The 24,185-nt window shown below is 46.4% G+C and overlaps 8 protein-coding genes and 1 long non-coding RNA gene across 9 annotated transcripts; 5 read left to right on the top strand and 4 right to left on the bottom strand.

The window, feature by feature from the left end:
• Nucleotides 1–392: 392 nt before the first annotated feature.
• LOC117901445 lies at nt 393–9,560 on the top strand. Its single transcript, XR_004649319.1, has 2 exons — nt 393–619; nt 8,403–9,560. It is a non-coding gene; the product is annotated as an uncharacterized LOC117901445 (long non-coding RNA).
• On the top strand, nt 618–8,650 carry LOC117901443 (protein phosphatase 1 regulatory subunit 14B). Its single transcript, XM_034812186.1, has 4 exons — nt 618–796; nt 7,803–8,075; nt 8,142–8,216; nt 8,288–8,650. Exons 2-4 carry the CDS (start codon nt 7,863–7,865, stop codon nt 8,369–8,371), a joined length of 372 nt encoding a protein of 123 aa, XP_034668077.1. The 5' UTR covers nt 618–796; nt 7,803–7,862; the 3' UTR covers nt 8,372–8,650.
• Nucleotides 9,561–10,416: 856 nt separating the features above from the next.
• LOC117900362 (protein SMG8) lies at nt 10,417–13,557 on the top strand. The gene is made up of 4 exons (XM_034810711.1): nt 10,417–10,571; nt 10,631–11,708; nt 11,765–11,811; nt 11,861–13,557. The coding sequence occupies exons 1-4, from the start codon at nt 10,516–10,518 to the stop codon at nt 13,509–13,511; spliced, it is 2,832 nt and encodes a 943-aa protein (XP_034666602.1). The 5' UTR covers nt 10,417–10,515; the 3' UTR covers nt 13,512–13,557.
• LOC117900363 (zinc finger protein 37) lies at nt 13,533–16,852 on the bottom strand. The gene is made up of 2 exons (XM_034810712.1): nt 16,338–16,852; nt 13,533–16,206 (listed from the first exon to the last, which is right to left on the bottom strand). The coding sequence occupies exon 2, from the start codon at nt 16,169–16,171 to the stop codon at nt 14,003–14,005; it is 2,169 nt and encodes a 722-aa protein (XP_034666603.1). The 5' UTR covers nt 16,172–16,206; nt 16,338–16,852; the 3' UTR covers nt 13,533–14,002.
• Nucleotides 16,853–17,277: 425 nt separating this feature from the next.
• LOC117900217 (nuclear pore complex protein Nup107) lies at nt 17,278–19,985 on the top strand. Its single transcript, XM_034810501.1, has 2 exons — nt 17,278–19,506; nt 19,567–19,985. Exons 1-2 carry the CDS (start codon nt 17,349–17,351, stop codon nt 19,929–19,931), a joined length of 2,523 nt encoding a protein of 840 aa, XP_034666392.1. The 5' UTR covers nt 17,278–17,348; the 3' UTR covers nt 19,932–19,985.
• A 5-nt stretch (nt 19,986–19,990) lies between these two features.
• LOC117900221 (protein dpy-30 homolog) lies at nt 19,991–20,521 on the bottom strand. Its single transcript, XM_034810505.1, has one exon. The coding sequence runs from the start codon at nt 20,430–20,432 to the stop codon at nt 20,055–20,057; it is 378 nt and encodes a 125-aa protein (XP_034666396.1). The 5' UTR covers nt 20,433–20,521; the 3' UTR covers nt 19,991–20,054.
• A 449-nt stretch (nt 20,522–20,970) lies between these two features.
• Nucleotides 20,971–21,969, top strand: LOC117900220 (ER membrane protein complex subunit 3). The gene is made up of 2 exons (XM_034810504.1): nt 20,971–21,184; nt 21,248–21,969. Exons 1-2 carry the CDS (start codon nt 21,036–21,038, stop codon nt 21,840–21,842), a joined length of 744 nt encoding a protein of 247 aa, XP_034666395.1. The 5' UTR covers nt 20,971–21,035; the 3' UTR covers nt 21,843–21,969.
• A 21-nt stretch (nt 21,970–21,990) lies between these two features.
• On the bottom strand, nt 21,991–23,062 carry LOC117900219 (cilia- and flagella-associated protein 20). Its single transcript, XM_034810503.1, has 3 exons — nt 22,925–23,062; nt 22,680–22,871; nt 21,991–22,622 (listed from the first exon to the last, which is right to left on the bottom strand). Exons 1-3 carry the CDS (start codon nt 23,006–23,008, stop codon nt 22,062–22,064), a joined length of 837 nt encoding a protein of 278 aa, XP_034666394.1. The 5' UTR covers nt 23,009–23,062; the 3' UTR covers nt 21,991–22,061.
• Nucleotides 23,063–23,070: 8 nt separating this feature from the next.
• Nucleotides 23,071–24,129, bottom strand: LOC117900218 (replication termination factor 2). The gene is made up of 2 exons (XM_034810502.1): nt 23,995–24,129; nt 23,071–23,929 (listed from the first exon to the last, which is right to left on the bottom strand). Exons 1-2 carry the CDS (start codon nt 24,061–24,063, stop codon nt 23,114–23,116), a joined length of 885 nt encoding a protein of 294 aa, XP_034666393.1. The 5' UTR covers nt 24,064–24,129; the 3' UTR covers nt 23,071–23,113.
• Between the last annotated feature and the right edge of the window lie 56 nt (nt 24,130–24,185).

Raw genomic sequence — 24,185 nt, 5'->3', positions numbered from 1 at the left:
ATCTACAGATCTCGAGTCTCCCATGCCTCCCAGCTAGACTTTGTCTACCGAAACCATTTAAGTTAAGACCTAAAAAAAGAGAGAATCGAAATATTTATGTACATATGTATGTATGTAAGTATGTCAGAAGCTATCCTACTAGAACCATTTGAGCCCATCATGTGGGCCGGTACTACTAGCTAGCCACGCTCCACTCATCATTAATCGGTCCATGGGTAGGCCCTCAAATCAACGCGTTCGGCCCACTGAAAGCCAGCAACCGACATCGCCCCCGGAGAGCTTTCTTGTTCTCTCTCTCTCGCACTGTTATTCTCGCACAGCGATGTTGGGGCAGCTGACGTTCGTGTGTATCCGCCAGAAACTTTTCCGTTTGCAGTTTCAGTTTCAGTCTTTCAGTCGTTTTTTAACAGCGCGTGCTACAACTTGAATATTCTCAGCTCCAATCCGAAAGCTCCCGAGGCTCCACGCTTGCCGCCTCATAAACAAACAGTTAGAAAAACTCTCTGCGTTCCGCGTGTGTGAGTGTTGGTGTGTGTGAGTGTTTGCGTTTTGTTGCTGGCACACGGTTCGGTTGCCCTCATTGTGCTCTGGTGCAAATGAAAATTTCATTGAGCAGAAAGTCACAACAGCGGAAAAGTGGAAAAGCCTAAAGCGGCAGCGACCACAGAAGAAGAAGAAAACAAATTAAAGATATCCTCAAGTGAAATTTCTGAGTGTTTAAAAATTGAAAATATCAAATCCAACCGAATTTGAAAATAGACGAAGCCGTAACCGATCGCTGGAGCATTGCCAAAAAAGTAAATTTTATTAGCATCTTAAACAAATATTAGTGCTTTAAACCATATTTTTAGCTGTGTTTAAATTAAGTAAAAATGTGTAAGAATTTGTGGAAGAAATTTCCCTGGCCCACAGTGGCTGTGTGGCTGGCCAGAACTTTCCTGCCAGTTGAGAACCGGAAAATAGTTGTACCTTTTTTTTGTATGAGTCTGCCTGGTTGGCTGGCCAGTCGGGTGGATAGATCTCAAGCCGGTCAAGCGTCCAGGAGAAGCGTGCCTGTCGCAGCCACCTGCTGTATTGTATCCCAGTCCCAGTCCCCGTCTCAGTGGCAGGTTCCATCCCAACCCCAGGCCTAAGCCTTAGCTACCAGCAGAAACCAACCAACTGGCGGTGTGTGCGTGTTTGAGCGTTGGAATTTTATGCAGTGGTTGCTGCCTCTCGTTTATTATTAACGTTTTTATTTTCTGTTTTTATACGATATTTACAACTTCATACATACTTGCTATGCATGGTATGTACATATGTACATAAATACATACTCGTATGTGGTACTTTTATTGGCAGGGAGGAATGGTGTGTGCGGCTTCGGCTGCTGCTGCCGCTTCTGGCCACGCACTCAGCGGAACGTAACGAAACGCAACTGCGCTTCACGCTTCCACTCCCCAGCTCTGGACTGGACTGGGGACTGGGGACTGGGCATGGGGCAGACAGAACATGCTTCAATTGATATTAGCATCGGCCAGACGGAGATGCCGTGATGGCCAGCTAATCAAATGCAGCAAAAGCAATGTTCAAAGTTATTGCCATATACAGTGTGGGCAGAGTGGGGCACTTTTCGCTGCATGAACATCCTTTGATGTACTACATCATTCAGCACATTTTTTATTGGATGTCCAAACACACTCGTGGAGCTAACGAATTTTTCGCCCAAGTATTGTGTGTCGACAGCTGTAATTTCTTCATGTTGTGTCTGCTGCGTTTTGTAACCTGGTTTTATTCGCAGTCATAACACTTTGCGCCGCTTGTGTCTAATCACTGTGCTGTGCCACCAAAAACACATAAACACAAGCCCGGACAAGATACAGATACGCGATACATTGAGCTTCTGACGTCGCTCGATTCTGACATGTTTGCATATTTTGCTTTTTTTGTGCCTTTTCTTGCCTTTGTCTTCTCAATCGATATGTTAACGGGGTGCTGGGGCCTGGGAACGTGTCAATGTTGCAGCTGCAGCGAGATACAGACACAAATTGAGATATGTACATATGTACGTGTGTTTATGTACATAAATATGTACACATGTACACCTTCTGCCGGCATATCTCTGTTAGCTTTTATCCCCCTCTCTGCCTGAATCTGGCTTTGACCTCATCTCTGGTTGGTTCTATTGTTCGGCCCGACTCGAGACGTTCCCAAAATCAATTTAAAGATTGAGCTTTTATCCGTTTACTTGTTGAAATTCAGCTGGCTGATTGGTCGATTGAGATAAACGTCTTTGTCTTCGCTCCAGGAATATATCAAGCGATGAACTTGAAACTAGCAAATGGTTAGCGGTCATAAATAATGCCTGAATCAAAACACTAACGCTTTGAACATTCGAAAACATCCTGTGCAGGCCAGAAATAGCCCACGAAAAACAAACAAAAAAGACACAATTCGGGTGAAAAGCAAACGTGCGAGTATCTTCCCCCAATCCCAAGTATTCTTCTGCCGATTCCGTCAAACAAAGTTTACACATAAACAATTTTCGTTGTGTGTTTCGTTTTGGTCTCTTTTTGTGGGTTTTCGGGGTTCTTTGAGGCAAAAAGACGACGTGTTTGGCATTAAATGTTATCTGCAGACACGGAGTTATATCTGGCAAACGGAAATGTTCGAGTATTATGCAGAAAAGTAGCGAAAGATTTTTGTTTGAGATACGAATATTTTGGCCAGGTTTTGTGCAAGTCGAGGAGTGCCAGGAGGGTCCAATTTGATATGCACTTCGAGCCATTGAAATTAATTATTTTTGAAGCCAATAATGATAAATGATTTTGCCCTTGAGTGGGTTTATTTAAATGCCAAAGCAATATGGAAGAACTTTCAATGCCTAATTATCCGCTAGAATTCAAAAATCACTTTCCAACGAGACCAAATCTCATAATTGTCTCAAACTTTGTTATCTTTCAAAATAAATGTGTAAAGTTATATGTAATAAATAAGTATTTTAGATCTTGAAATACGTCAAATATCTATAGACGAACTTGTGTCACATTCCATTGAACTCCAACACCGTGCCCACAGCTGGCAGTGACTGTGTACATGGACAAAGGCTGTCTGCCTGCGCGTATTGAAGCTATAAAGCTGCTGTTGTAAACAAAGTTACATATATGTACATACATTCGGCCCTATAAATGGATGATATGTTTTATAGAATCTGCATGAGTAGTTGTAGCGATGGAGGGGGAGCGTTGTGCCCTGATTGTTTCCCAGAATCGCTGTTGTTCGACGAGGCAATCATAAATAAGTTATCAACGGGTAGATAGGCTGCCATGGAGTTCAGCCCTTCGTCAGTTCTCGTCATTTAACTCCTCCACCTGCCATGTCCTGTGGCATGCGCCAAAAGTTCCCATGGGTTGATTTATCATCACAACTTTTGTTATTTATAAATATTTATGTACGGACACGCAGGCACAGGAAAACATTCATTTGTTCTGTTTACGAAAGTCTTGCACAATGTTTCTCCCCTATTAAAGCCCACAGAAAATGTCGCATTGCAAAATGTTTGACTCAATGACAAATTCCATCTATTTATAGACGTCAAAAGCTGTATGCCACTTGCGTACATCATTCACGGAGAATTCTCGCACCTATCCGAGCGTCTTCACAGTCTCCATTATGCAAGCGCCCAGCGAAGAAAGCAAAGAACGACACACACATTGCGTAAACAATAAATTAGCCAGCAAATAGTGTACAATGCCTGGAAAAACAGTTTAGTTCATTGTATTTTATTTGATTTTTTCCGCCCCGAAAAGCACGGCAAGTAGGCCGCAGAGACTGGCAGTACCCAGAACTCTCGGCCGGAGTGGGCAAAGCAAACATTTACCGAAGGTAATTTAGGATAAGCTTTTTTGAACAACTCAATAGGAGGAGTCCATGGCCGTATAATTTTTCCATGACAACTCGCTTTTTGGCAGCTGCCCAGTAAGCACTTTGAATATGCCCAACTCCCGGCCCTGGCTCCGGCAGGTCAACAACCGCTTTCTGGCTACTTGGCCACTTGGCTACTTGGCGGCTGCCTACCTAATGGCCTCTCGGCCCGGCTACTTGACTTCTTCGCATCTTCGTGGTTATCGTAGGTGTTTTCTCTTGTAATTATTTATCCATAAAGTTGACTCTTAAAGCATTTTATGTGGTGGCTTTTTTTGTTGCCCGATTCTAACCCCTTTTCGGATTCGCAGCGCAACAAAAAACACCAAAGTTGGCCAACCAAAATGAATAAGCAATAAGACAAATTAACTTTTGAATATTAAAAGAGCCAAACCGCCCGCAAAAGACTCTTTTTCGACGTACTCCCTGCACCAAAATGAGTCAGCCCCCAGACGTGGAGGTGATTGCGCAGCTGGGAACCCGAGAACTTGCAAGGTTTTGGGTTTTGCTCATTATAAATATAGTTATTGAACGGTTTCTGGATCAGCATTTTGTTGTACAAACATTTGTGATATATTTGAGCTTATTGGAGAATAAAACTCTCTACCAAGTGAGTTATTTTCCAAAGAAATTGAAGAAAGAAATTGATCTTCAGGCTGATCAAGTGACAGCGGCGTGTGCTCCACGGGGTATACAATCAAGCCAAACCAATCAATCACCAGCTGGCTGTGTGCAAAGTATAGAAAAAGAACCACAAAGGAAATATGTATGAATCCAATCCGAGATTGCATGAATAACAGCGTCTGCTGTGGGTTATCAGTAGCACCCATGTAATGCCACGATTTATTCAAATGAAGCTGTAACTCAAATAACTATTTATTGTAGCTTATAAGCTGATTGTCTGGCTGATAAGCCGGCAGTTGAATAACGCGATTGATGGGCAATTTAGTTATAGTGTAAGCAAATATCAGCAAACCCAGGCTTATGTCATGAAGCTGCGCCCAGGTTTAGCTTCTCCACAATATCAGTTGGAGCCAGGCCTGAAAGCTGTTAAGTTTTCCTTCTACACAAAATATTTCTAAACTGGATTTTCAGCTCTGACTTGTCTCATCTTTTTGGAAGTTTTAGAGGCTCATGGAGCATTTGCATAAACAATCGCTGGCTCTTTGTAGGCTTTTTAGCATAAAAGCCTCACTTTTCACTTTTCCCTCCCTGTGCATAGCTGCGAGCTCGGCTTGAATGAATCTTCGAGAGGGGAACTCAAAAGCCGATTCACAGATATAATCAGCATCGACCGTTTCTACCTATAAGTAGGTTAATGCCAGTCTTAGTCTGGGTGCGACTCAGTGAACTGGATTTTGTCGTTGTTCAGCTGCCCTTTTCTATATTTATTTATCGACATTTTTCTCTTTCATTCTTACTCTTCTTGAAAATTCTTATAAATGCAAATTAGGCAAGTTTGTGGTAGAAACTTCAACCAAAGCTAAACCACAGTCTGCATTACGCAGTGTCCGAAATGATTTGTAAATCATTCAAAATTCCCTGTGAATGCTTCCTCCCAATGGAGTGTTTGGCAACTGTTTTTAATGCATATTTAATAATTAATTACCTTGAAATTAGCATGCATTTTCTGCACTCTGCGTTTGGCGCCTGCCCAAAAAGGGAATATCCATTTGGGGAGCCATCAAAGTGGCAAACTCTTAAAAGGTCTTTCCCAAATGACGACACGTGCGATTTGCATTTATTTATGCATTTTTTGTAGGGTGAATTTAGTGGGTTCTCAAGGGCAAAGCATTTGGATTGTTTTGTTTCAAATGTGACCCGATTCTAATTATAGTTTTATTCATCAAATTTACCATTTTTAATTGCACTTTTTCTGCATGGTATCTGGTTAAAAATATCCATTAAAGCAGCTGAGACGGTTCAATGGTTCAATTTTGTGTTACGAATTTGCTCACTAAATTATTAACTTGGAAATTTCAGTTGCACGTGTGCCATGTTCTGTGAAAACTCTGTGCCAATTTACATTTTAAATTTGGTAATACTAGCAGTGCATCTATCTACCAGCACTCATAGGTTTTGTTCCAATCGAATCGATTCCGATGTTGATTAAATATTCCGAAATTGCAGTGGCCTGCCACAGAAATGGCTGATGGTTCTATTTCTGCTCAGTGGCTCCCATTTCCTTTCACAAACAAAGAAACAGAAAGGAAAATAATTACATGATACAAGTTGTCGGGCAGCCCAGGCCCCCGTGTTGGGTTCCCGGCCACATGTGGGAAATATTCCCCACCGATTCCGGAAGTTTCTGCAACGCTCTGACGTGGTTGGGCCCAAGTCTGATACAATTTTATTCGCTGCTACCTTGCACACACTTTTGTTGTTGTTGTTGTTGTGTTGTTTTTGCTGTCCGCTGAACATGCAACATGTTGCATGTTACGGCCGCATTGTTAGAGGCATTGCAACATCATAATATTTATGCAAAGCCCCAGCGTCAGATGTGGCAAGCACAAAATAATAATAAAGGTACTCGTATAATTTACCTTCGTATTACGCCCACCACAGCCTTCACCACATCCCATCCGCAATATCTCGTCGCAGATTTAATCTTCGGTCAAATAGTTATTTCTCTCGTTTCTTCAGAGTTTGGGAAAATCTGTGGAATTTCCTCGGATAACTGAGGATCCCACAATTATCGTAACGTTGCCGCGTTTCAAGTTATTTCAGAGCTAAGCGTTGTGAAACTTTTTTCATAAGAGATACGATGTTATATTTTCTATTGAGGTAAAGAGATCTTCATTAGAAGTCCCTTCGGAGGGTTTTTTCAATAAATTTAAATGGAACTCCTAGTTGAAATCTAACAATACATTCCAGAGCTATGCAATCCGCTTCGATTCGTACTCCACTTCGCCTTCCAGTTTGCCGCTTGACAGGCGAGTGACAAGTTAAACATTCGCTTGATAATTGTTCATGACTTCTAGGGTTTAAGTAAGAACAGTATCAGATTTCGCACGGCACGGAAAATTACACTGTTTTTCTATGCGGAAAACTCTCAGCTGTTGCTCGGCCACAACTTCCCCCTGCTTGCCACTCGGCCAGATGGTATTATTTTACCATTTCGGTGTAGTTTGAGAGCCTAAATTCTCTAAATTCGTAATTTATTTGTGTGCATGTGGCTCAAACTGAGATTTCAGCGAAATTTTCTTGCAATATGTTATAATAAATGTGGTCCATTGATGTCTCTACAAATATATGTTTACAAATATAGGATTCGTACTTTTTTTAATTGAATTAAAGCCTCTGTCGCCTCTGTTAATAACAGATACAAATGTTCGCGGAGTCCATTTATAGCGGCCCCAGAAGTCAAATGTTCGAAATCAAAGTACCATACATTTCACGTTAATTTAATTAACTGTTAAACGTATTATACATACATATACATACATATGTAGATATATTTACCTATGTGTATATGAGAGCGAGGGTGAAATAGGACACAGCCACGTGACATGTGAGCAATTATTCCTATTCGCATGTCATCACAATTCCTGGACAAACATGGATAAATTACACAAAATGAACGAACAAACTCGTGTAAAGTATAATGGAATGCATGAATCAGACCCGAAGCAAAGAGCAGGGAGTTAGGTGACGGTGACTCATGGATGTGGGAATTCGAGAAAGCCTTTAGGCCCAGCAACGGGGGTCTCAGCCGTCTTCGCATCACATCTGCATCTCAGGTGGCAGAGTCCGAGTCCGTTTGTGAAAGAGAAATGGGTGTGACGCATGCGCAAAGCTGAACTCTGATGGCAGCGGGGCCCGCACAGATGCAGACTATTAAGTTTGTTTCAATTTGAAGCAATCAGCCAGCCATTGACAAATGTTTTCTTCAATTACAGGCAGAGGCGATTAATTAAAGTTCAATAAACGACGCTTGTGTCCCGTAAATCAATAGGAAAATGCAGTGCGGCCTGGAGATGAATGACTGTGAGCGATCCCCCAATCGCACAAATTTACGCGTCAACTTCAACGAGAAGGGTGCGGAGGTGAAGGAGCGCAGGGAGAAGTTCCTCACTGCCAAATATGGATCACATCAAATGAGTCTCATCCGCAAGCGCCTCGCTGTGGAGATGTGGCTCTACGATGAGTTGCAGAAGCTCTTCGATCCACCGGTAAGCATTTACAGCACGATTTCGTTAATTCTGCGACTAACATCGAAATACTTCCGACCCTCCCAGAGCGAAGCCATTGATGTGGACATTGACGAGATATTGGACATGGACACAGACGACATAAGGAGATCTCATCTTATAGTGAGTAGCTGCCCCGTCCAACCGTTTCTAATCCGATGCTTATGTATTTGGTGGTGGTCTTCCATTCACAGAGATTATTATCAGTCTGCAAGCGCCCGCAATCGGACATATCCAAGTTCATCAGCGACCTGCTGGATCGCGCAAAGACGCTGTAAATCTGCAGACCCGGTAAATCATTCAGCGCAGAACTACACATTAAATATGCAGATAAACAATAAATAATTAGGAACCTAAGTTTAGCCTGAAAATCAAAGAACATGGAATTCAGTTACAAAAACCTTTAATTTTACCCATTCGCAACTTGTCTCGATGTTTTTTCTGTGTACCTTAGTTGATAGACTCGAAGTTGTGTCTAATTTAAGTCACCGCTAAACAGATCGTTAGCCCTTATGAACGATTCATCGATTTTGTGATGAAAACATATTTTATAATAATAAAATGAAAACAAACAGACAATGGCCTGAAAGCAAAAACACGAATGTGTTTAGCTTGATTGAAATCGAAAAGAAGCAAAGAAGAAAGAGAGATTGGAGCTCACCGTTACTCTGGTTGTTTAACCCATGGGTGCTCCTTTTAATCGATTAAAGTACCATTACATCATGTATCCATTAAATATTAAATACAAACGAAAAATAAAATAAAAAGAATTGTGTGTAGTTGAGATGTCACCAAGACAAAGATGAAAGCTCAGGTTCACTGCCAAACGTGGAGTAGGGGAAAGCTTACGTGCTGAGTCGTGTAGCAAGTACAAACAGTAATTGGGTGCAGAAACACAGTAAAGCCTGGCAACAAGGAACTTGAATCATACCGTTTTCGTTTTGTTTTCTGGAGTTCTACAATGGTTGTTTTTATAACTTTACTAGCACCGATTCGGGCTCTCGAGACACACTTTTAAACATAATGACACAAAACAATTTCCATAATTGTAAATAAAAATGGAAGGAACAGCCACAATCACAGCATAAACCATAGACTCGAATGAATAAACATAAAAAACTACCCAACAATTTGTAAATACCCTTGAAAAAACATGGACTTGGCACTTCTTTGCTCCACGAGTACACCTACATACATATTTGTAGTAGTTTCTAGTAGATTCCCGTCAATCAAAAACTAACGTAAAAGTATTTTAAATGTGCTCAATAAGGCAATGGGGGAAATGGGGTATAGTGCTTAATAACTAAACATTTTTAAGCTAAAATCATTTAAACAATTGTAGCTGGATATCAACACACAGAATATGCCACTGCTTCTCTCTATCAGTTCGAAAAAGTATTAAAAAACGTCTCTTCAAAATGCTACTTGCATACTATTATAACACTTAATCATCGCACCTTAGCATTAAACAATTCGAGCATAAACTTAATCACGCACCTACTTATACTAATTCTCATTTAAATCACATCCATACACTCGAGCGAGCACATGCTATAGGACTTATAAGACACTCTATGAGGAGAGCTAAAGGAACATATTTATAAAACGCAAATGAAAAGTTTACAATAAAAATTTGATTGCTTTAGAAAAACAATTTTGGAGTTTTTTATTCCAGAATAAATGTTTATGATTATTTTAAGCTGCCCAATGCCCAACGGCCGCTTTTCAGATTACAATTTCTGCCTCAACCTATTGGTTCTATCGCTGAGTTTTATTGGAAAGCAAAAAAAAAAAAAAATAAAATAAAATAATTATATCAGAAACATATTTAGACGCAAGCCTTTATTTTGATGACATTTATGTCCAATATTTATCCAATATTGCGCTGCTCTCATTGTCGACCTCATGCTCCACAGCACCCACAAATAAAGCATTTTCTTCCTAATTTATTGCAAAACATTAAACTTTGACAGATTATAATTGTTTTCCGCGGATTCACTTTCTAAATACACCGGAGTTTAGTGGGTTAAGTTCGTTTTTCTCGTAGGTATTTTTCGGTATATTTCAAAGGTTCTGGCGGTATTTCCAGCTTACATAAATATGTAGTAGTTCATGTAGTTCATATGTAGCAAATGCGTAGTAACCGTGTAAGAACTGAGTTTTGTTCATTGTTTGATGGGCCCTTCTTTAATGAAAGCGTATTTTAAGAATAATCAAATAAAAATCAGTTCTTAAAATTGTCAAATCTGTAAGGAAATTTATTGATTTATCGTAAAAAATCATACTTACAGTGCTGAGAGCTCCGGTTAACAATTAATTGTAAGCGGAATATCAAAATCGAGGAATATCAACGCAATCAGGGAAGGCAGTGCAGTGCTGCCAGCTGCTGTTGCTGAACATAAACCGGAACATAAAATTTCAAATGGGATTGAAAGATTACTACACCTGGACATATCCAAACATACCGGAGCATGTGGCGTAAGAAGAACTGCACCTTCACAGTAATCACCGTTAACATTCGCTTATATTTATTTTAGCCAAGAATTGGACCAGCTCGGCCGGTCGCTCGTGGTCGTTGGAATTATCGGCCGATCACGATGTGGGCTGGCAAACAAAATGCGAGCCTTTCGGATGGAGCCTTCTGGAGACCATAAACCTGCCGACGGGCAGTGCCAGTGCTACTATAAGCCAGGCACCTCCGCTTTGTTGCTGCACTTCGAAACGACCTTCGACGATGCTATATTGGGCCAGCAGATAGACGGAACCATGGAGCAGGAGGGGGCGTCGTTTGACTTTGATGAATTCTACGAGCGGATGAAGTGCCGTTTCTTGCGTATGATGCTACTGGCCCTGCACGTCTGCCACATTGTAGTCTACGTAGAGACGGGACAGACCTTTGACCTCTCTCTGGTGACCATTTTGCAGCTCATGAAGTTCGCCAGAGAACAGCATCTAATGCAGTTTCTGCCGAGTCTGTTGAAGGAGACCCCTGCTGGGGCACTGCTTGGCGAGAAGTGCCGCCTGTGCACCCCAAGGATTCTGTTCCTCTTCGAGAACTTTCCCCAAGACGATGCCACGACCAAGGAGTGCGTGTCCGCCTGCGAGTTCCAAACGGAGGACAGCATCTACGAGTTTCTGCGCCACAATCAAATAATTACCAACAGCAGTTCAAGCTCTCTGCTGGCGCTGCCCAACAACAAGCAATTTGTCTTCTACAATGCCCACGAAGAGCTCCATGCGGACAGGCTACTGCAGTCCATTGAATTGCTTAACTTGGACATGCGCAAGGTAGATGTCAAGGAAGAGGATGATGATCTGGAAGTGCTGGAGCTGGCACCCTTCGAGGGCTTTGTCAAGTCTTATGGGGAGTCCTTTGAGAAGACAAATTACGAGGAGCAGCAGTACAAGGAAGAGCACACTGCCTGGCACTTCCTACAGAGGCACATCCAAGACGCGTTGCTTGGCTGCTTCGACGAGGGTTCCTTCAAGCAGGTGCCCCAAAAAGGACAGCTGCAGCTGCTCAGCGCGCACGAGTGGCACGATTGCATGGGGGAGTTGCACAAGCTGCTGCTGCCCGGCGCAGCCACACAGGAACACAGCCGCAACGAGGATTATGTGAGTTAAATGACTGAAAAGTGGTTACAAAATGTAAAATTTTTCAATCTCTGCAGCGCCTCTTTCTGCAGACCTTCGATGAGAGCCTGAACTATGAGAAGAAGTGAGTGGAGGCATCCGAGATTTTCTCCTTTAACTCTAGTACTTTCCAGATTCTGGGCGCACCTCTGCGAGATTGGCCTCAAGCTTGGCATAGCAGCATACAAAAAGGCTGCACCAGCCATCTACGGCAGCTCAATGCACCAGCAACTGCTGGCCGATGCCATCATCGCCTTTGAGGAGGAGGGACGCGGCCCACCGGCTGCGGCAGCAATAGCCAAAATGTCGGAAATTTGTCTCAGGCACTGGCAGGATGGCAGGCAGCAGTGTGAGCAGCTCAGCCTGCGATCGCAGCCGTGCACACAGCCCAGGGATATGCCGCATGACAAGCACAGCAGTGGCGTGATTCACGTTTCCAGCTGCAATTGCGGCAGGACGCAGGGCAGGCGGGAGGATCCGTTCAGCCTGCAGCAGGCCAACTACGAGTTCTACGAGCACATGGCCAAAATGTGCAATCTTTGTGGCAAGGTGAAGCAGTTCAAGTTGCCCATCTTCGAGCCGTCCAACAATGACTATCGGGCAGCGGCATTTGAGGTTGCATTTCCCCTGCTGCATGCCGAGAGGAAGAATGCAGAACTGGAGCCGGAGGAGGAGGATGAAGAGCTGCCTTCTGGGGATGAGGAGGAGCAGCAGCACATCACAGAGAGCAATGGCTGCTCGCAGCCCTTGTCCCCGACCTTTGGTTCGGATTTGAACATGTCCATAGCTGGCTTTGGCGTCTCGCTGAACGAATCGGAGCCGTGCTTCGAGCAGGAAGCGGACTCCACCTCTGAGGCGGAATCCAGCAGCAGCGCCACCTCCAGCGTTGAGTCGAACAACGAGCTGGTGCTGCAGCTGAAGGAACCCGCCAAGAAGCAAGAGGAACCCTGCGAGGAGTCCACCTCGGCCCCGTCTTTGACCTCCACCACGGAATATCTGCCTGGACTGGTGCACACCTTGAGTAAAGTTGGACTCCTGCCGCTGTTTCCCAGCTGGTCGCTGGCCTGTGTCGGCCCCAGTTCCATTTACAGCCACAACACGGGCCTGCAGGAGCACTTCCAGAGCGGATTTCTCTCCGGCGCCAACTTCCTGCTGCCGTGGGACGTCCAGCTGAGGCTCGTTCATGCACCCAAGCACTATCACAATTCCCACCAGCCACACATGAGCAAGAAGCAGCAAAGATATCGCAAGCACGGCGACCGCATGGTGCTGAAGATCTTCGTGGGCTTCGAGTACGAGTGCTCGCGCGGCCACCGCTTTATGATGTGCCGTCCGGACCGTGTGCTGCGCGGCGGAGCTGACATCGAGCGGGACACCTGCAGCAAGATGGTGCACACCAACATGCCCCTGTACTATCCCTGTCCCTGCCGTTCCCAAAAGAATTACCTCGCCCAGCTGATGCGCATCCATGTGGTCACGCCCAAGGCGCCGGTCAACATCATTGTGGATCCCAAAGTGTGCATGGGCAAGGACAAGTACACGTTCACGTTGGGCAGCCTGGTGCCACCGCGACTATCGCAGAGCGCCTACTGGATTCTGCGTCTGCCTTACGTCTACCAAGGCGACGATGAGCTGATTGCACCGCCGGAGAAGCTGGAGCCGGATGATATGATGGCTGGCGGCTATCTGCTGGCGGGCATGTTTGGCATTGCCGAAACGGATCCAACGCTGGACCTGAACGATCAGGGATCAGCCAGTGGGCTGGGAACTTTTACTAGAATTTAAGGATTAAAATGCACGTGTTTCTTTTTTCAGTAACGATTAATGTAATCTCTTCAGGGGTTGTGCTCCAAGGCGACTTTACAATGTATAATCTATGTGTAATGCTTATAGGGAATTATGCAGCGTGGAATTGTTGAGGCTTGCAGCTCAACGTGGGGAATAGATCGGGGCTTAATGTCTAACAAAATAGATAATTAAATGTAATACCTTTACAAGACAAAGAGACGCCCAAGAGACTGTGCTAGACTCTGGGTTAAATGTAATTCTTAGATGATATGAAAAGTGGTAATGCCACCAGAGGGTTGATGGTTACAGAGCTGAGTAGTTTCTGTAAGTAAATTCCAATAAATAACGATTCCAATGATGAGCAAAATGTGATAAGGCGTGAAATGCAAACGGTTCGCGCATCCTCCCAAATGTTGAGCAGAAGTCGGGCAACCGGTTCGCATTCCTTTTAAATGTATGCGGGAAAACGTTGCTTAAGCTCCTTAAATTTAGACAATCTCCTCGGTGCAGATCTCCTCCTCATTGGCGACATAGTCGCCGCACACCTCCTCCTGGCAGCCCACGTCCATGTCGGCAAACTCCTCGTAATACATATCCGAGTCCATGACAGTCTCCTGCTCGGAGGCGGAAACACTGGGCACTGGGCACTCGTCGGCCTCTGGCAGGGACTCCTCTGGCTCGTCCTCCTCTTCGGGATCCTCCTCCTCTTCGGGCTCCTCCTCATCCTCCCCGGTGGAGTCCATGGCCGGCAGCTGCTGCTGCTGTTGGTTCATCTGCTGCAGCATCGACTGCACACGCTGCATGTACGCCTGCTGCTGCAGCTGGCTGCACTTGCCATCCAGCGGAGTTGGTGTTGGTGGCATCGCCGTGTGCTTGATGTTGTCCAACAGCGCCGCATGCTGGCTGGTCACGTGCAATGCCAGAGCGGTCGCGTCGGCGTGCAAGGAGCCGCACACAATGCACACCAAAGTCTCGTGCCGCTGCTGCATGGGCACCGGGGCGGAGGCCACTCCTTGGACTGGATCTGCCGCACGATTGTGGCTCTGGATGTGCTTATTCAGATATGCCTGCTGGCTGTAGGACTTGCCGCAGATGTGGCAGGGAAAGGGCTTCTCGCCCGCGTGGATCTTCATGTGAACACTGAGGCTGGAGGCCTGCGTGAAGCATTTGTCGCACAGCTTGCACTGGAACGGCTTCTCGCCGGTGTGTATGCGCATGTGAATGTTGAGGCTGCCCGACTGTGTGAAGGAGCGATCGCAGAGGGAGCAGGTGAACGGCTTCTCGCCCATGTGGTTCTTCATATGCTGCACCAGCTCCGAGCTGACGCGGAAAGCCTCGCGGCAAATGGCGCACTGGTAGACGAGCTCCTGGGTGTGCATGCGCATGTGCTCGTCGAGCAACGCCTCCGCCTTGAACTCCCGCTCGCACTCCGGACAGGCAAACGTCTCCGTGGGCGCCGTGTGCGTCTTCTGGTGCAGCAGCAGCGAGGTGTAGTTCACGAATCCCTTGTCGCACTGCACGCACTGGTGGGGCTTGCGCACGGCATGGGATCGCATGTGAACCATCAGACTGCTGGACTGGGTGAAGGCCTTGGGGCAGAGCTCACACTTGTACGGCTTCTCGCCGCTGTGGATCCTTATGTGGGTGTTGAGGCTGCCGATGTGGGTGAAGGTCTTTTGGCAAATGGAGCATTGGAAGGGCTTGTTGGTGATGTGGGAGCGCACGTGCTTGGAGAGATCGCCGGCATTGGGGAAGCTCGCCTCGCAGTGCGAGCACTGGAAGCATTTCTGTGCCGCCGGATTCGCGGCCATGGCGGACTCGAGCATCGGATTGTTCGCCTTGCTGCGACGACCCCGACGTCGCTTGATGGGAGCAGGCTCCATGGAGATGCTCATGGGTGGAGGCGGCTGGGCAGGGAGAAGCTGCTGCTGTTGCGGATGGGGTAGGCTCACGGGTGCACTGAGCGGAGTTATGCTCATCGATGGTTGCAGCAGAATAATCGATGTGGACTCCCGAGAGTCTGCCATTTGCAGATGAAACTCATTTGGATGCGGTCCCGCAAGTAAACATCTCATGGGATGCGCGGAACCCAACTCGGCGTAGGAGCCTCCGTTGCTTAAGGAGTCCATGGGCTCCTGGCTCTGACTCTGGCTCTGACTCTGCTGGGTGTTGGAGTTGCTGGTGGAACTGGGCATGGAGCTGGACGAGCTGGAGGAGTTGCTGGAGCTGGAACTGGAGCTGCTGTCATCGTCATCGGAGCTGTCATTATCGTCGCTGTCGTCGTCATCGTCCGAGGAGTCGCTGTCCTCGCTGGCAGCTTCCTGTGACTGCTGTTGCTGCTGCTGCTGCTGCTCCTGTTCCTCCAGCTCGCAGACTGGCTCGAATATCCAACTGTAGTCCTCGCCCTCCTCCGCCTGCTGCTCCTGGCACTCACCCAGCTGCTGCTCTTGTGCAGGCTCATTCGGATGCCGGCAGTTCATGTGCTGGTACAGGGCCAACGGGTGCACAAAGTACTCCGAGCAGCACATGCAGTGAAACGTTAGATCGGGCGCCTCCGGCTTCGGTGGCATTGGAGCCGGCTTCAGCACTGGCTGGCACAGGATCGGCGTGATGGTCAGTGGCAGATGATGGTAATTATGCTTCAGCTGCACGGCCATCTTGACGTGTCGTGTCTCGTAGTTGTATGTAAAGGCTGAAACATAACAAAAACAGCAACAACAACATTAACATAAGCAACAACAACAACTACAACAACTACAGCGAGAGGCTGAAGCAGCCTCTGCCTCTCTAAGCGTTCGATGAAAAATCAATGCTCTCTCGTACCTTGGGTGAGTGTTTAATGTTTATTTTCCAGTTTCAACGATTAGCAAACAATTACACACATATGCATGCATGTACATACATATGTAATGCTGTACATATATATAATTATATCACTATGGTACTATTCAGGTTTCGGGTCTTGCGTGCTGCTTGCTTTTAGTATTACTAACATGTTTCAACTTTTCAGCTTTTGCGCGTTCAGTTCAGCTACCAAAAGGTAGCCTGTGTTTGTTCTTGTATTTTGAATTCTTGTGTTTCAACATTCATCGCGTCTTTGCGTTTGCGTTTATCGGCCAATTGGCGTCCCGGTGTGCACAAGCAGACGCTGCCCCTTGGCAGCGCTTAAGATATATTTTTATCCGATTGATGAATCAATTATTTTTCACTTAAGGACTCCGCTTACAAAATAAAACAAAAAAGGTCAACAAAAATGTCTATTTTTACATGGTAAGTAACTACACACATTTGCTACATATCAAATACAGAGTTGTGTAAAAACGTAAGTGGGCATCAAATTAAACGTAAGGGTGTTCGGAATGTTACGTTGTTGGCAACAGCGAATTTTAATTTCTTGCGCGTCCCCGTTAGATAGATTTGATTTGTATTAATTATAGCAATTTCATAATTAGCAACATTTTGAAGGATTTCTGTTCATGAACAGAGAACAATTAACCCATTATAACCGATATTAAGAAATTGGAAAACTATTGACAAGTTTCTGATGTAAGATATCTGGAGTCATTTATTTTTGTAAGTTAAGAGGATGGATTTTAGGTATAAGGCGAATTAACAAACAGTTTTCTTTTCCGCGTTTTAACTCTCGTTCAACTGTTTAAATAGAGTGGGTTAAGTGAGGCTATTCCCATTGTTTTTCTTGGTATATTTACGGTATATTTTACAGAATATTTCTGAGCGTCACTAGGTATAATTGGTTTATAGGTCCGCTATCACACCAATTGCCCGGCATTTTATCAGCGTGTAAAAAAAAAATAACAATAAATACAATCGACCATGGCCGACAGCCTATTCCAAATGAGTCGTAGTGGATTGCTGCGAACGAGTGTAAATAGCTCTAGTCTACAACCGACACTTTCCCGATCGCTGCGAAACGTAAACAATGTGTCCGCATTGAGTGAAACACTGATGGATCCCGATGACTCGAACCGGGGCAGGAGCCGCATGGATGTCCTGTTTCCACAATTCTTTGACATTCTGCAAGCGCACAACAACGAGTCGGAGACCTTCGAGGTTTTGCTCAGCTTGTCCATGGCGTGCAAGAAGGTCGTAGAGGAACTGCAGCTGGAAATAGAGCGCGGAATGGGAGGAGAACAGGGCGCAGCGCACAGACGGGCCAGCATCAGTTGGCTTAAGCAGGAGATCGACACTTGGCGCCTGCTCCACGGCATCTACTTTGATCGAATATTGCTACAGACGGACAACCAAGCCGACTTTGAAATGCAGGAAGGTCCCGCTCTTGGAGGCAGCGAGAAAATGGTCATCTCTCAGCTGTATGCCATCAATTCCACCCTGAGGGAGTACCAGTTGGTTGTTGACTGGCTGGAGGCCTGCTACGATCGCACGGATGCAGAGAATTTGCTACACTGCCACGACCGTATGATGGCCTGGGAGAACACGCTCTTCCAGCTGGAGAATCTCCAAGGAGCTGCCTTTGGGAAGAAGCACGAAATAGTCAAGAGCTTGGATCCTGATGCTCCAGTGAGGGAGAAGCTCTCACTGCACGCTCTCGACGAGGAGGACAACATGAGACTGGGCCGCGCCATTTTCGGTGCCATCAGGCGAGGACGTATCGATGATGCTCTGAAGTTGTGCAAACACTACGGCCAGACGTGGAAAGCTGCCATTCTGGAAGGGTGGCGCCTCCATGAGGATCCCAACTATGAGATGGGTGGATCGCTGGTCAACGAGAAGCTACCCATTGAGGGCAATCCTCGTCGCGATGTGTGGAAGAGGTGTGCGTGGCGTGTCGCCGATTCCAAGAGCTACGACGAGTTCACACGCGCCACAGCTGGCGTCTTCGCGGGACACTTGAGTTCGTTGAAGGCGCTGCTGCACAACGATTGGCATGATCTGTTGTGGGCCCACATCAAGGTGCAAATTGACATTCGTGTGGAGTCGGAGATACGGGAATGCTGCACAAAACGCTATCAGGACATGCCCGAGGACTATTGGAACGGAAAAATGACACTGGAGCAAATATTCGACGAACTAAATGTGGCCAAAGACGTGTCCGTGAAAGACTTTGCCAAGGGACAGCTGGGCATCATCCAGCGTCATCTCATTCTTGACACTTGTGGCGAACTGCTCCAGCACATGGTGCGCTGGCTGGAGACGGATGCCAGCCAGCTGTCGTCTCACCAGCTGCGCTTTATGGCCCACATTGTTCTGTTTCTGCGGCAGATTGGTCGTGTCGAAAACGAAAAGCATGCGGAAAAAATCATTGCCTCTTACGTGGAGTCGTTGCTCGCACGTGGAGATGCCCTGCTTATAGCCTACTATGCTGCAGCTCTGTCCAACCGTCTCCAAGTGAAACTCTACTCGCAGTTCCTCGAGAAAGTTGAGCAGAAACGAGCACGGGAGCTGGCCATTGACGCTGCGCTGCAAGCCGGCTTGGACTTGGAGCAGATCACGCGCCTCACTGTGGAAAATATACGAAACACTCAGCATCCACTGGGGGAGTTTGGGGCACCGCATGCAGGAGAAATATCAGCTCCGGATCAGTTTAAGATCTCCGCTCTGGAGTGGCTCATCTTCCTGCCGGAACAGAGGAGCGAAGTGCTCTGGCAAGCATGTGCCATGATGCGCATTTACTTGGCATCGAACAAGATCGAGTGCATGCGCAAAACATTCCTGATGGTGCCCAGCGATGTGGTCACCAGTCTGGCTGGCACCTTCGGCTCCTTGGACAATCTGCCGCCGCGCGAAGAGTGCAGCTTGAAGGAATATCTTTGCTACAAAGTGTACCTTGCGGGCGTTGACAGCTTCATCGAGTGGAACCGCCGACACCAAAATCCTCCGCAAAAGCCGACTTCGATCGCTGCAATTACCAGCCAGGATAACTTCACGGAGCGCCTGGTGAGCGAGCAAAAGGAGCAAAACTATCGCAATGAGTTGGAGAGATGGGAGCAGAAGGTCAAGGAGCAGGCAAAGCGTAAGCAATTTCAATTTAAAGCCAATTAAAACAATGATTTATGTTTTCCCCTTTCGACAGAGACCACGGAAGCCTTGTACAATATTTTGTTGTTCCCGGAAAAGGGTTGGCTGGTGGATCCCTTTATCTCGAAGGAGCCGGAGAATGCTGCACAGCTCAATTGGGAGAACAGACTGTTGCAGATGGAAAAGCTGCGCTCCCTTTGCCTGCCTGAGGTCACCATGCTCCTGCACGAAGTTATGTCCAAGTCGGGAGACCTTGTGGGCTGTGTGCGCCTGGCGGATGAAATATCCAGCGAGCATCGGCAGCTGTATAAGGTCTACACCAAGCACAAGATGGCCGAGCTGCTCGCCAAGATTGCCGACACTTCACTGGAGTTGCTTAATACGAAACAGGATCCCTGGGGCTACCCCTTCACTGCCTAGAAATGTGGATTTAATTTTTGTTTTTTGCGATGTAAATCTAATTTTTAAAGTTTATTTATGGATTTTTGTTGGCTTAAGAATGTTACGGTAAGGGGATGCGGGGGAGACACGTGCTTTGTGTGCTTAGGAGTTTCCTTCTGTGGTCGGCGCATTGTCCTCACATCCGTTGCTGTGCTTCAGCAAATAGGAGGCCAAGAATTGTATGGGATCTGTGGGACGCTCCCGCGCGAGTGCCTGCAGACCGTGGAGTAGAATGGGAGCCACCGTCTGGTCCAGATACTGACGTGTGGGTAGTGAGCTGGGGCTCGGCTTCTTAATGGTTGGCTGCTGAACAGATGCTGCTGCTGCTGCCTGCGCTAGTGGCGCTCCGGTTCCCGCCGCGGTGGCCGAGCTATTTTGCGAATTGTTGGTGCAGTTTTGCTCCTTGGCTGCCTCTGCCGTCACTGGGGTAGCGTTTGGCGTGGGCGCTGGGGATATGGGTGCCTCGGATTTGGCTTCCATAACTGTATCGATCCTTATTTTAATTACAATTATTTAGCCAGCGTCGCCTGAAGGAATGGGTAGCCTTGGTCAAAATATACTTGCAGAATATGGTCTTACCATATGTAAATTTACCTATCGTAATCAACCCCCCAAATATACCGATGCAATTGCGATGAGATATTTACGGTGTACACTGGTGTTTATTTAATATACTTATTCGATGTGGATAAATAATATGGTTTTATACATTTTATACCGTACACATTGCATTTCGTGCATACTGAACTTTTAAGCCTTGGCCCGGTTTGTTTAAACCGTATTTTCTACAAAATCAAATAATAGAATGTCTTTAAAAGTAGCAACCATTTTAATAAATTGATAAATGTTTTCGATTAAATTATATTTTCAGTCCTGAAAGTACTGGCTTGCCAGTAACATTAAACTGAATCTAAAAATCTCGTATTTCTAAACCGGGTATACAAATTTGTTTTTTTTTCGGTATATTTAGCAAAAGAGGGAGTGAAGGGTCTTTGATCAATAAATCTGCGGTCACACAGACAGCAGGCCGAAAAAATTACACCGAAAAATAAATTAATGGAAATAAATTTAATCAATTAAATAATGACGGAGCTGCTTATTGACCCAGACATTCGCGTGTGGGTTTTCTTGCCCATTGTGCTGATCACCTTTTTGGTGGGCATAGTGCGCCACTATGTGTCGATTCTGATATCCACCCAAAAGAAAGCCGAAATAACCCAAATTCAGGACAGGTGAGTCGCGAGCAAAGTGCAGAGCTATTGAAAAATTGAATATACATATGTGTTGTTTCCCAGTCAAGCCATGATTCGCGCACGCCTACTGCGGGAAAATGGCAAATATTTGAGTGCCCAGTCATTCTCCATGAGGAAGAATTACTTTAACAGCGAGGAAACGGGCTACTTCAAGACCCAGAAGCGTGCGCCAGTGGCCCAGAACTCATCAGCCATGCTGACTGACATGGTCAAAGGAAACTTCATCAATGTATTGCCAATGGTTGTCATCGGTGGATGGATTAACTGGATGTTCTCCGGTTTCGTGACCACCAAGGTGCCATTTCCCTTAACCTTGCGCTTCAAGCCAATGCTGCAACGTGGAGTCGAGTTAGCCTCGCTGGATGCTGCCTGGGTTTCATCCGCCTCCTGGTACTTCCTCAACGTATTCGGTCTGCGCTCCATCTACACATTGGTTCTGGGCGAGAACAACCACGCGGATCAGACTCAGGCACAGGCCGATGCCATGACTGGCGCTGCCATGACCATGCCGCAGGACCCCAAGGCAGCCTTCAAAGCGGAATGGGAGGCGCTCGAGATCACAGAGTACCACAATGCACTGAAGAACATCGATGCCGATATGCTGAGCATCGTTGCAGCCTCAGAACAAAGTGAATGAAGGAGGTTGTTTCCCAACTTCCCATTTAGATTTCTTAGCAAATTTCTAATATAACAAAGAAAATTTTGTTTGCTTTTAGTGTAGAATTTGGTTAAAATATATGTACCATTTTATCTATCTACGACTGAGAATTTATTATGTGTAAATAGTGTACTGCCCCCCGCCCCTGCGCTGCTGCATAATTAACATTTAAAAACAAACTCAAACTTAAATAAAATGTTAGTAGTAAGCCTCCTCAGTGGCTTCGGTCTGTGTGGGAGGCTCATCGGCTGCAACCGAAGGTTCCGCAGCAGCCGTGGCCGAGGCCACGCCCACTGAGATGGAAAGCGATGGTTCCTTCTTGATCTCTGGAGCAGCCTCTGGCTCCGATTCCTGCACCACCGCCTCGGGCTTCTTTGCCTTCACAGCTCCTTCACCACGTGCTGTATTCAGAGGCGATGGGGGACGAGCGGTGGGTGGCACCTTAAACTGCTTCTCCGGCTTCTTCAAATCCTTGGGCTTGCCCAACAGGCGGTACTCATTGGGAAGCTCTGCCTCCGCGTAGAGCTTGTCAGTGAAATATACGCGACGAATGCGCACATTGGCGTGTATCTGCAGCGATACGGTCTCCAGATAGTTGGAGCCATAGGCGCGTCGCGTGAAATCAGCGAGATTGAATTGTATCTGGTTCCAGCCAGGCGACATGCCCATCGGCATGGCTGTGCAGAATGGCTTGATGGAAGTCTTGCTCTGGAAATTCGACACACGAAAGCGGCGCATGAAACGTTGATCATCTTGAATCTGCCAGAGGAAGTTTTGGGGAGGCTACATGCGGATATTTTATCGGGCAAAACGAACCTTAACTTCGAAGCAAAAGTATTTGTGCATATTCTTAATGAGAAGCACCAAAAAGGGCAGCTTGATGCCGAGCTGCTCCTTGCACTCACTGGGGCAGTGGATGAATGTGGTGGACACATTGGAACCCATTATCTCCAGCACCAGTGACTTGATGTCCTCATCGTAGATACGCTTTATGTAACCATTTTTGGTCTAGCGGGGCGGTTGGGCATTAGGATGCGATAATCCGGGATACTCATACTCACATAGGAAGACCACTTCTCCAGCGGTGAGCTGCCCACGCTGTAGAGCACTGTGAGAAAACCTTTCTGATAAGCAGAACGATACATTTTTGGGAGACGTTTCGTGTTTAGTTTTAGCCTATCAAATGGTTAGAGAGTAGTCCCCAAAGTGATTGTTAACTGACAGTGAACTTGGACATATATTTGATTAAACTAATTGTAGAATGGATTGTAGGTAACCCAGTGGGCACGCTCTTGCTCCTTCTCTGTTTTGTGTGAGGTAAACAGAGATTTGTAGACATCGCTGGCCTTGGGGTCTTTGGCCACGCTGAAATCGTTCTTCAATCGCTTGAGTTCGGGATCCTGCATGGCGTTCACGGCACCCAGGCGCTTGTGACTGGTGACTCCCTTGACTTTCGTGCTGGTTTCAGGCTTCGCTTCTTCCACTGTTGTGGAAGCACAAGGCTCGTCGGTCTCCGTTTTGATCTCCAGCTTCTTGGCCTCCTTTTTGTCTTTTTTCGACGACTTCCTCTTGGCTGCCCGCATTTCCATTTTGACTTTCATCAGTTCCAGATCTTCTTCGTTGCCGTTCAGCACGACTATGTCCTCGACACTGTAGGGGGTCTGGCACAAAGGGCAAGTGCTGGCCGAGTTGCCTTTAATCTGTTTCAGGGCCCGCTCGGACACCACACAGCCACAGGTCCACAGAGCAACGAATCGAAACTTTCCTGACATCTCCAGCCCAATCAGCTTGCAGATATACGGAGCATGACGCGTGTCTAGTAGTCCTTCGGTCTTGTCCTCTTCAGTGAATGCGGGATTGGGGGTCAATTGCAGAGTTTTAATGTCCTTGAGGCTCTTCACATGCACCGACATTTCGGGCATTTTCTCCTTCTCCAGCAGCCGCTCGATGAGGCTCTGCTTTGAGTACAATCTGCCCATGCCGCACATGACTATGGGCTCCTGCAGACGCTGCTGTGTCAGGGTGCAGTGCAGCCAGCGAAACTCTCGCTCAGCGTCTTTGTCTTTCTGCGAAAAACGCAATTAAATTTTAGCAATTCAACTTGTTGCTAATGTTATGTGTTGTGGGTTACCTGTTCTGGCTTTTGCTTGACGCGTACCAGCTCGTCGCGTCTAGGAATAGTTCCACCGTCGCATCCCATGTTTGCAGGTTTTTTTGTTTTTTGTTTTCTTTTATTTTTCTGTAAATGTGTTGGGTCCGCTGTGATAGCGGAATTATCGATAAAATATACAGGCCCTCGGAAATATACCGAAATATACCGTT

The sequence above is a fragment of the Drosophila subobscura genome, chromosome U (assembly GCF_008121235.1).
Source record: "Drosophila subobscura isolate 14011-0131.10 chromosome U, UCBerk_Dsub_1.0, whole genome shotgun sequence".
Lineage (NCBI taxonomy): Eukaryota > Metazoa > Arthropoda > Insecta > Diptera > Drosophilidae > Drosophila > Drosophila subobscura.
This window is presented reverse-complemented; position numbering and strand designations above follow the sequence as displayed.